The following is a 12,314-nucleotide window of genomic DNA, read 5'->3' as shown; positions in this document are numbered from 1 at the left end:
TTTGGATTATTGATTCTTCAAATGTCATTTCTATTATTTATAAGTGACTGTCATTTAATGATCTCTACTAATAAAGATTACGATTATGGGCTTTTCTTATAAGTAGTGCTTAATTGAGTTGCATAGAATTTGAATTTGCAGAAATCAGTAATCTTCAAATTCTTTACTTTCAAATCATGATTCTTAAAAATTATGTAGGTCTTAAGAGTTAAAAGTACATAAATATGAAAGCTTAAAATTTCCCTGTGACCTTTCAGTGTCCTTATAAATGTTTTCAAATGTTTTGTACTAGATTATGTTTTCAGAGACTTTATGATTATTTTGTAGTATATATAGTCAGTATTGTCGGTGGTATAATAGCACAAAACACATAGCATGGTAAAAGTTGTAAATATTAAAATGAAAACTATGGTAAAAACACGATGAATTCTTATACAGCACGTAAATTGAGCCTGCCTTTGGGAAACTGTTGAAAATGACTTCAGTTGGAAAACAGTCTTTTTATTTGGAGTTTTTCTATCAGTCAGTCTGATTTTTAGACGTGGAGCTTTAAAGAGACTAATGGGTAGAGTTTTTGCTCAAACTATTATGCCAATCAGAATACCATTTAAAATGGAGTGTTAGATGTGAATGTAAAGGTAGAATATTTAGGAATAGATTGACTAATCCATATGACTAAAAAATGATAAGCGATGAATAGAAATGCTACTAATTAAGATATATGTGATTTTCTTTTTTTTTTTTAAAGATTTTATTTATTTATTTGACACACAGAGATCACAAGCAGTCAGAGAGGCAGGCAGCGAGAGAGGAAGGGAAGCAGGCTCCCTGCTGAGCAGAGAGCCAGATGCGGGGCTCCATCCCAGGACCCTGAGATCATGACCTGAGCCAAAGGCAGAGGCTTTAACCCACTGAGCCACCCAGGTGCCCCTGTATGTGATTTTTCTATAAACTGGTTCTGGTTAAGACCCCTCTAATATGGGAAAAGAGAAAATAATTGTAACAACCTAGATTTGCATAAGAAAAGGTAAGGTGAACAGATCTGAGGTGAATATAAAGTGAATGCAAATATAGGCTGATATTGTTTTATCAGGAATAGGGATTGACTGATGCATAGGAGTAAAAAGTAAGGAACTACATAACGTCACAAATACATTTTATTCTAAAGGAAGGCATAATTTTGGACTCTGCCTCTTATTTTCTCAGTGTCTTTGAAGGAGTAAGTGAAATATAAAATCTTAGATGAAATGCTCCTCCATTCTTCTGAATTGTGACTTATGGATAAAATACTATTAAATGCTTTATGATTTCTTCGAGAATTGTACAATTTATCATTCAGTTCTTTACCATTTAAATGTTTTCCACCTAATAATAATAAAAAATGCCAAGACTTGCTTACAGAGGGCAGTAGGAAAGGTAGAGATTAGAGATATAGTACTCGAATTTTCATGGGTTTTCTCCATGTCCTGAAAAAAATATAGTGTCTAAAAACATAGGAGTTTTAATTTTAAGGAGAGTATATATTAAATAATTCATGATCTAGTTGGCAAAATTATTGGACAGAATATTTTAATATTTTGGAGTAATTGAGAGCAGATTCTTCGTTGTTTGATAAGAATGGTCATAGAATAAAATCTTGCCTTGCTCCTAGCATAGCTTTAATGTACTACCTTAAATTGTATTTTTAAAAACTTTATTCCGTGTTAAGTAACAGTGACAATAGTTATCCCAATTTCAGAAATCATGAGCACTATTCTATTTTTACTTAAATCCAGTACAAATCACCATCTACAGTATGATTCACAGGCTTCAGGCAAATTTCATAATCTGTAGAACAACGTGATTGCTGGATTTAATACTGAATTCAGTTTTTCTAAGGTGTGATTTTTAAAAAGCACTTAGATGACTTGCTAAATGCTAATTAATAATAGACTTTCTTTTGGAACCGAATTCTATGATAAATACTCTTTTTTTTAAATCAGTGAAATAAAATACATTTCCTATACTGTAGAGGCTCACCATATTCACTTTATTTATAACCTACTTTCAAAAATGTACATTAATTCCTCAGGGATAGAAGTGTTTCTTTCCCCTACCTCTGTCCCATGATGACAAGTGTAATGTCAAATATATTACTAGAAATTCTTAATTTACAAAGAGATTTTGTTCTAAATGTTTAGTTGTGAAGTGATTGACATTCTAAATACATTTTGCCAAAGAAATCATTTTATAAGCAGTTGTTGGATTTTGAAGCCCAACAACGAAAGTCAAATTAGCATGTAATGTCCACTATTACTAAAAGCAAGTCCTTCCTTTTACCCACGGTGAGTGTTATTACTGCCAAGGGAACACTAGGGGAAAGAGAAGAATGACTGTTTTAGCACATCAGTGGGTTTGAGTCTAGAAGAATAGAACATATCGTGAAAAGTAGAGATAACCTAAGGGAGAATTAATCAGTTCTTTAATTCAACAGATGTTTTTCAAGCACCTCCTATGTGCCGCTTACACAGATTCAGGATGCTGTTCCTCACGAACCTTAAGGTCTGAGAGTGTTGTTGACGTTCCTGGATAGAAACGGATACGATTACCTAGGGAAGAGGTACAGTGAGGAGGAAGGCCATCGTTAGGTTGAACTGTCTTCAAAAGATCCCATTTCCGCCTTAATATTTTCTGAATTTTTTTACTTTCTTGCAATCACAATTAGGGTAATTACAATTCACTTAAACAATGAAAGGATGGTCAAGATGGGTGAAGGCGGGTGGGAGATACAGATTTCTGGTTACAGAATGATGAAGTCACAGGAATAAAAAGCACAGCGTAGGGAATGTAGTCAACCATACTCAGATAAAAAAAGAAGAGTTTTAAAAAGAAATGAAGTTTAACAAATAGTTTTCTTATGTACCATATAAATCTGAGAAGCCCTAGAATCTTGGAAGTTTCAATTTCTAGAATTTAAATTTGGTTAATGAATAACCTGTATTTTTAGAGACAAATACAATTTGTTAACTTAGATCGGAAAAAAGTAACATAATGAAAATGTATTTGAATTCCTAACATAAAGTCTGCATCTAATGCAGAGGTTAGACGGTCAGTTTAGAAGAACAGATAGAGGGTGCCTGGGTGGCTCAGTCCATTAAGTGTCTGCCTTAGGTCATAGTCCCAGGGTCCTGGGATTGAGCCCCATGTTGGACTCCCTGCTCGAGGGGAGTCTGCTTCCCCCCTCCTCTGCCTTTTCCCTCCGACTCATGCTTGCACTCACTCTCTCTCTCTCAAATAAATAAATAAATACATCTTTTTTAAAAAAGCTTAAAAAAAGAACTGAGGTAAATGTCTATTTTTTAGAGTTCCCTAGAGAAATTCTCTTTTTATCTCATTTTTAAAAATATAGCGAGTAGATATAAGTAGCCAGTTAATGAGATGTGACTATGTTGAAAATTGGCACCAGTCAGTTATTTATATCTTGCCAAAACTATTATTTTTTTGCTATATTTAAAGCTTTCATTTAGGCGTATTAACTTAATGAAGTTATGGTGTCAGTATTATAAGTCATAGCTTAACCAACTGAGCCACTCAGATGCCTCACATTTCCTTATTCCTAATCTAGATTATAATATATAGCATTTAGTTCTTGCCCAATACATATTTGTTAAAATAATATATGAGTTAATGTATATAATCCATGTTTCTCACTCTGAAATACAGACTCTCAAAGGTTAACTGGCCATCTAGGTTCAAGTAACTGGGTAATACCCCAGGTGGGACTAAGAAACCCAGGTCCCTTGATTCTGCTCTTCCTTTATGATAATCGCCACCATGCTGAAGTATTTTTTCCTTTAATAAAAAAATGACAAAAAAGTAAAATGAGTTATGCATAACAGATACCCCTAAAGGATATCATGTGGGTCAATACTATAGAATTTATTTTGAGCGCTCTGTTTTAATTGTATATTTTAAAATATAGGAGTGTGTGGCTTTATGTGACAATTGTAGCTGAAAAGAGTTGTTTTTAAATCCTAAATGTTTTTTAGGCAGATGTAGGATATAAGTGTAAAAACAGAAATGACATCCACTTGCCTAATCATAAAATGGACTAGTTCCTTCATTTTCTGTAATACTATCCCTTTAGGGTTCGAGGCTAGGATGTGCCCTGGCTGGGCACTTGTGTGACGCTGGAAGTCGGAAGAGTCGTAGAAACCCTTATTGTCTAGCCGCCGCTGTTGGCAGGCGCATGGGTGTAAATATCTCGGTGGCTCCTGGTGAGCTCCTCCTACTTAATGGACAACCTAATGCTATGGGCAGCAGAGATAACTGGTGGCAGATTTCCATAGACTCTCGAGCTTCACAGCGGCTCCCAAAAGAACATCTCGAGAGCCCTTGTGTTTGCTTCTTCAGGCTGATGGCAACATCAGCTTCTCTGGACTTCATGGCTGGTGCAGTTGCGTAGCTCTTGATCACTGTGTTAAAACCCTTACTCCCTGGAAAACCTGGAGTGACTTTTGTTTTTATTAATAAATCTTGATTGATCCATTCGCAGGCTGTGTTTCAGATATGGGAGAAAGAGATTCGGTGACACGGGAGACTTTAGAGGGGAATGAGACTGTTGCTGGGTTGGCTCATTCCACGTGTAGCCTTTCTCTGTTCTTGCTCTTCACCCCCCCCCCCCCATAATGATAATAACATCTAAGAAATTCACAACTGAGCTATCTAAAGTTGGTCATCTTTAACTTTAACTTCAACTGACCTCACTTTTTATTATCTCCTCTTTGTATGTCCTGGCAAAAATCCCTGTAACAGATATTCTGAATTTCTGTCATTTTAGGATTTTGGTTCCACTGCTTTTTATGGCTAGTGGTTGACTATCTGGGTTCATGCCAGAGAAGAAGACAGTGTGAATATTTTGTTGACAAAGAGTAATATGTATGATTACAAGGTCTGCTATATTGTACCAGTGTTAGGGGGCAGCTCGAGAACTCAATATATGGCCTCTTCCTCTGAAACTATAAGGAGTATGAGGGGTCAGATGTAAAGACAAAGAAGAGAAGTGTCATTGAGCTGGCCTTAATCTCAATGAAGATAGAATAAAAATAACAGTCCCTTTGGACTTCTTCAAAGACTTTTTTTGAATGGGTGATGAATAAGTCATTATTGTTATTTATTTAAATTGCTTATGTCAAGTTAGAGCAGTAAAGAAGGGTTGGAGACATAATGACTAGATGGAGATTTAGATGAACCAATATTGGGAGTGATCTAGGTAACTGATGAATAAAAAATGATTTTTTATAAAGATTTTATCCATTTATTTATTAGAGAAAGAGAGAGAGAGACTGAGAGAGCGGGGAGAGGATCAGAAGGAGAAGGATAAGCAGACTGGACCTAGCACTGAGCCAGACACTGGGGCTTGATCTCACAACCCCAAGATCATGACCTGAGCTGAAATCAAGCATCAGATGATTAACTGACTAAGCCACCCATAGACCCCTATGAAAAATGATTTAAGAGCCAGCATTTAGGGGTGCCCTGCGTTGGGCTCCTTGCTCACTGCAGTCTGCTTATTTCTCTGCCCCTGCCCATCCCCCTGCTCACTCCTTATGTCTCTGTCCTCCTCTCTCAAATAAATAAATTAAAATCTTAAAAAAAAAAAAAAGAGCCAGCATTTAATTTTAGTCAGAAAAATATTCAGCTTTTGAACCAGATCAGTTTGGCTTCAGTATGTTTTTAAGTGACTTCATATCAAGGTGTGAGGAATAGAGAGAGTGTCAGGTGGAACTTTTCAGAGCTTCGGAATAGCAGTTGGGAGATCGTTGAAGTGTATTGAGCCAAGCAAAGAAATTAGAGTCTAAGCCCATTTTGCTGCAGCAGAGTATGATGCTGACTATCTTATTTCAGGGCATGAGTATATTCTGTATGTAGTATATCAGGCATTAAAGAACCATATCAGAAGTACCTTTTAAATTTCCTATTTGAACCGAATAAGGTGAATACCAGTAAGACTTTGGCTATGGCATGACTTTAAAAGGAGTTGTTTTTTTTTTTTAAAGCAAAATGACTATTTGAATTTAATTCATCAACTCAACAGTGAATGAATGAATGAAACATTGCGTTGTTTAGACATCACTCTTCTCATCATTCTTTTCTGTTGCTTACTTAGGACACGAAGTCCATCCGTATCCCGAGATCAGAATAGAAGATACGACCAAAGAGAAGAAAGAGAAGAATATTCACAGTATGCTACTTCAGATAACGCCATGCCTAGGTCTCCATCAGATTATGCTGATAGGAGGTCTCAGCGTGAACCTCAGTTTTATGAAGAATCTGACCATATAAATTACAGGGACTCCAACAGGAGAAGTCATAGGCATTCCAAAGAATACGTTGTAGATGATGAGGACGTGGAGAGCAGAGATGAGTATGAAAGGCAGCGGAGAGAGGAGGAATACCAGGCACGCTATCGAAGTGACCCGAATTTGGCCCGTTATCCAGTAAAGCCACAGCCCTATGAAGAACAAATGCGTATTCATGCGGAAGTGTCCAGAGCAAGGCATGAGAGAAGGCATAGTGATGTTTCTTTGGCAAATGCTGAACTGGAAGATTCTAGGATTTCTATGCTGAGGTTGGAACGGCCATCAAGGCAAAGATCTATATCTGAACGTAGAGCTGCCATGGAAAATCAGCGATCTTACTCAATGGAAAGAACTCGAGAGGCTCAGGGACCAAGTTCTTATCCACAAAGGACCACAAACCATAGTCCTCCCACCCCCCGGAGGAGTCCAATACCCATTGATAGACCAGACATTAGACGTACTGACTCACTGAGGAAACAACACCACTTAGATCCTAGCTCTGCTGTGAGGAAAACAAAACGGGAAAAAATGGAAACAATGTTAAGGAATGATTCTCTCAGTTCCGACCAGTCAGAGTCAGTGAGACCTCCACCACCAAAGCCTCATAAATCAAAGAAAGGAGGTAAAATGCGCCAGGTTTCATTGAGCAGTTCAGAGGAGGAATTAGCTTCCACACCTGAATACACAAGTTGTGATGACGTTGAGATTGAAAGTGAGAGTGTAAGTGAGAAAGGTAAGGACCGTCTTCTAATCGCACTTTCCCTGTAGTTAATTCCCTGGGGTTTTCTTTTTAGGTTGTATTTGTGATAAACATTTAATAGTTAGATATTACTACCTTTATTTTAAAAATTTCTTAATGGTGCCAGTTATGTGAAGAAAGTTTCAAGTTTTATAAAAAGTAAATATCTTCTGTTGTTCATGTGGTGGACAAGTCTACTGATTTTAAAAAAAAAAAAAAACTTTTTTCGCTTTGTTTCTGAAAATTTTCCTACATCACTTCATGGTGTGTTAAAAAATACCTATTAGCTATAGTTTAAAATAACATTTTGTGTGTGTTTCCTTTTACAAATAGCAATGTGTTTACTTTAGAATATCTGAAAAATTCTTCAAAGTGTAAAGAATGAAATGCAAACTATTCATAACCTTTTCTCTGAAATATAACCATTGTTAACATTTTGTTGTATTTTCTTCCCTTTTTTCTATGCATGTGTATTTAACATATTGATAAAATTGGTATCATGCTACACATAATTTGTATTCTGATTTTTTTAAAATTGATATCATATCATTAACTTTTTCCCAAGCCATTAGATGTTCCTCAGAAATACGTTTTTAAAATGGCTGCCGTAATAGTCTATCATATGGATTTACCACAAACTATTCCTCTCTTTGGGGGGGTATTCCAGTTGCTTCCAACTATGAGCACAAATAATGTTCTAAAGGTTATCTTTACATAAGAATTTTTGCCTGATCCCTGAGTATTTCACAAATATATATTCATGCTCTGATTCTTATAAGCTCTTGGTTCAGAATACCAACTTGCTTCCCAGGATGGTTATAACACTCTATACTCTTGTCAGAAGTTAAATTTTCAGTCTCAAAGCACCAAATCTTTGCAATTGAATAGGCCACAGAAAGTCTTTCTCTTTGTCATTTTAATTTGAATTTGATCGTGCAGTGGAATGTTTTGTATTTTATTGGTGTTTGATATCTCTATGAATTAGAGGTTCATTCCTGTTATTTCTTCTGCCCATGTTCCTATTGGGTATTAGTTTATTTCTCTTAGTGAGTTTAAGAACTTTTTATACGGTTAGGATTTTTACCCATTTAACGATCGTCTGTTTCAAATGTATTTCCCATATTGATGTTTATCTACTAATTTTCTGGGGTCACTTGGAAATGCTGAATTTAATAGAGGTGTCTTTGCATCTTTGGTGATTTTTTCCCCATTTCTTTTATCCATAGAAACTCTTTATTCATCCCCAAAGCAGTTAAATATTCAGCTGTGTATTTTCTCATGTATTTTTATTACTTTTAACCTTTAACTTTTTAATCTTTCTGTGATTTATTTTGGTATTTACCAAAATATACGAGATATGTGAGGATCTAACATGAATCCCCTGCTCACCACACACACAATTTTCTGACACCATTTGATGAATAATTGACTTCTTCATAAGAATCAACAGGAATCAATAAAGGAATTCAAGAAGACAGCTAGATAGGAAATTAATATGGAATCATTTTGTGCTGTACCAAGAATAGTTAGAGAAGTGAATGAAAAGCAGTTCCCATTCTGAGTTAAAAACAGAAAATGTGATTTAAAAATAACTAATAGGAAAGAAGGGGGGCCTACATGAAAAAAGCTATAAAGCTTACTGAGTAACAGAAAGGAAGGTAGTCACTGAGTGAGTAGATATTCATCATGTTCCTGATTGGGAAGGCTAAATATTGTAAAGCTGCATGTTCTTTCCAAACAATGTCTTGGGGTTAAGGCCGTTCTAGTTATAATCCTAATCGGTGCCTATATTTTATTTCATTTCTACAAGTTAATCTGGAAGGTGTACAGAGAAAAAACTTAACTCTTTTTTGCCCCTCTATGCCTGTTAGGGTCATTGGGGTGGTGGACTGACACAAGACAGAGTAACAAGAGGAAAACTAATTTATTATCCTGTGCATTGTGCATATATGTGGGAGCTTTCGGCTACCTGAAACTTACAGGGGTGGTTAGAATTTGTGCTTATAAAGTCTCTTTGCAAAAGAACAGTAGATTTCTAGAGAGATGACAAGACAAAAAAAAGGGTAGCAAATCATGGGAAGGTGAGTATATGAGGGAACTGATGGAAGGGAAGGGTTAGGTGGTAAAGTCTGCTTCGTAGACTTCTCCAGAGCCATCTCTTGCCTGCTAAGAGCAATTAACTTCTGTCCTTCCTGATAGAGGGCAGGGGGGAGGGACACCTTTACCATCTATATCCTGCTTTTGGGCAAAGATGGGGGAGGGCCAGCAGTCTTCTTGTATTTGCTTCTTCTCAGGTGCTTTCTGCTGAAAATAATCCTTCTACCAAAATGGCATATTAAAACAAATAAATGATAGGAACATAGAAAATGCCACAAACCAAAGGAGAAGAGATCAGTTATTCAACAAATGGGCTTAGGCTAATAGTGACAATCTGTGAGTGATAGGCCATTGTTGTGAAACATTAACAGGGTTTCATGGAAAGAGCGTGGGTTTTAGAGTCAAAGAAGAGCTCAGATCCTGGCTGTGAAACTCATTAACTCTAGGATCTTCTCCTACCTATTTCAGCACTCTAGGTCTGTTTCCTTATCTATAAATATAATAGTAGGTTCGTTGTCTGGTAATTTGTCAAATAGTAGATAGTAAGAACATTTTTATATTACTTATTTAATGTTTTATGGTAGCCAACAATGGTTAAGACTTCTTTGAGACAGTCTTCAAGAGTTTTGATTGAACATATAATCCTGGTTACATGGATTGTGGTCATTTATGTTGGGTCCACCTCTTCTACGATCTGCCACATACTGTACTAGACTTGTATTAAGGCTAAGAAGAATATACTTTTTAACTTGTTGAGATACAATTTTGAGATATAAATCTCAAAAGAAATCTGTCCTAAATAAGACACAGTTTCTACCCTTAAGAAATTGAAAGTCTAAAATTACTAGCAATATAAGCCTGTTGTATTTGTATTATAGGTACTATAGGACTTCAGAAGGAGAGGCATTGGTTATCTCTACTAATTTTATGTGATTCCTACGTTTTATAACACTTATCTCTTAGCAATGATATAGTTTTCTTTTTACAATGCTGTGTTGATCACTTCCTCATATTTTGTGTTGGGTTAGAAAATTACAAACTGAGGGGCGCCTGGGTGGCTCAGTGGGTTAAGCCGCTGCCTTCGGCTCAGGTCATGATCTCGGGGTCCTGGGATCGAGTCCTGCATCGGGCTCTCTGCTCAGCAGGGAGCCTGCTTCTCTCTCTCTCTCTCTCTCTGCCTTCCTCTCTATCTACTTGTGATCTCTCTCTGTCAAATAAATAAAATAAAATCTTTAAAAAAAAAAGAAAATTACAAACTGAGTTTTTTCCCTTTTTTTTGTCTTTAGATTATGGAAAGGGATATGTCTTAGATTGTCAGTGTCATAGAATCCCTGCATCTCATTGTTAGACCTGTCTCTCAAAGTTTAAAATATATGTTTTCATGAGGTTTAAAAAGAAGTATTGACCTTCCAGTCTTATCTATGATCTCCTTATTAAATAATCTGGAACACATTTCTCAGTTTCAGAACTATTGACATTCAGGCCTGGATAACTGTTTTGTGCATTATAAGGTGCTTAGCAGCATCTGTGGCCTCTACCCACCCGATGCTAGTGACATGAGAACCTAAAATGTCTCCAGATCTTGTCCAATATCTCCTGTGGGGCAGAGTCCCCCGTAGCCACCTCTACCTTCTATCCTTAGCCTCTACACTTATTCCTTCTCTCCTCATTTTTAGAATCAAATGACAGTCATGGCCAGCATTTAAAAAGAAAAAAAAAAGAGGGAGACTGGAATAGGATCGGGTAGAAAATATCAGAGTGGAGTGCACGGACTAAGAGTAATTGAGCTATAAAATGGTTTTTCTCTACAGGCCCACATTGTAAAATATATATTTCTTATTATAGATCATGGCCAAAAATGTTGTAAAGCCCCACTCCCTTATGTTATAATTTTGTGATTCACCTGATGCCAGTGTTTCCTGCCTTCCCTCCACGCCCCTGCCACCATCTCCTTCTAGAACTGGAGAAAGGTCTAAAGATGATGTGCAGTGGCTAACTGGTATAGTTTAAACACGAAGCTTTTTCTTACTTGGTGTATTTTAATTTTGTATTATAATGCAACTTATTTTTCACTTTAATTACATAATCATGCCATCAATCATTTGCTGAACTCACAAAGGATTCCGTGTTGTTTTTGTCGTCGTTTTTAAGCAGTGAGATCATTGTGAAGAGTTTTAGTTTCTCATGTCTTCTGGGTTCTAACCTGACTGATTTTACTTGGTTGTTGCAGGCCTCTGATTTTTCTGTAAAATCTTGAGGGACTGGGCTGGTAATTGTGAGCTTATGTGTGCATGGCAGTGTCCTAAGTTATAAACTGTGAAACGTTTGATTCGATTATTAGACTTTTGAAAGTAGCACATCCTTTTTTTTTTTTTAAAGTCATCTTTTTTTTTTTTTTAAGAGTTTATTTCTTTATTTGACAGACAGAGATCACAAGTAGGCAGAGAGGCAGGCAGAGAGAGAGAGAGAGGAGGAAGTAGGCTCCCGGCTGAACAGAGAGCCCAATGCAGGGCTTGATCCCAGGACCCTGGGATCATGACCTGAGCTGAAGGCAGAGGCTTTAACCCACTGAGCCACCCAGGTGCCCCAAAAGTAGCACATCCTTTAACTTATTTTTGGGAACGAGTGAGTGGAGATGTGAAGGTGGAGCAATTTGGAGAGAACAGATCCAGAACAGGAAAAAGAGGCGATAGACTGCAAATCTCCAGATAGAAGCACGAGTCTTAAAGTATTAAGAACAAATGCTAAAGATGACAGCTTTATATATGTCTGAGTTTGGGTGTCAGTATCAATAGTGAAATTTGTCCCCTTGCATAATATGAAGTTTCTTATAATTTTTAAGTAGTCGATTTACTGTATATGTTTATAAGGAGAATAGGAGACTGAAGTGATAGCCAATATTTATTAGAAATTTGAAGAAAATGTTGATTTATGGTATTTGAGACCAGTTACACATGTAAGGAATTCTGAGCCAAATGGTCTAGAAAGCATTTAGAATAAGTTGTAAAAATGGGAATATTTAAAAATTTTTCAGTTATCTATTTTATTACTAAGACTTACACAAGTAAAATTTTTAAAAGTTAGAGATTGATTACTTTCTTATATAATCACTTCATCTGTGGATAAAATAATTTTAT

General features: G+C 36.4%; 1 protein-coding gene across 33 annotated transcripts in view; it reads left to right on the top strand.

Annotated features, from left to right (window-relative positions):
• Nucleotides 1–12,314, top strand: part of RIMS2 (regulating synaptic membrane exocytosis 2) — a 598,763-nt gene that overhangs the window by 269,483 nt on the left and 316,966 nt on the right. For all 33 annotated transcript variants that reach the window (XM_046014324.1, XM_046014271.1, XM_046014350.1 and 30 more), the window contains one exon: nt 6,149–7,074. In XM_046014324.1, the coding sequence (XP_045870280.1) occupies nt 6,149–7,074 (926 nt within the window). The remainder of the gene's footprint in view (nt 1–6,148; nt 7,075–12,314) is intronic.

Source organism: Meles meles, chromosome 1 (genome assembly GCF_922984935.1).
Source record: "Meles meles chromosome 1, mMelMel3.1 paternal haplotype, whole genome shotgun sequence".
NCBI lineage: Eukaryota > Metazoa > Chordata > Mammalia > Carnivora > Mustelidae > Meles > Meles meles.
Note: the sequence above shows the minus strand (reverse complement) of the source record. Positions and strands in the feature narration are given on the sequence as shown.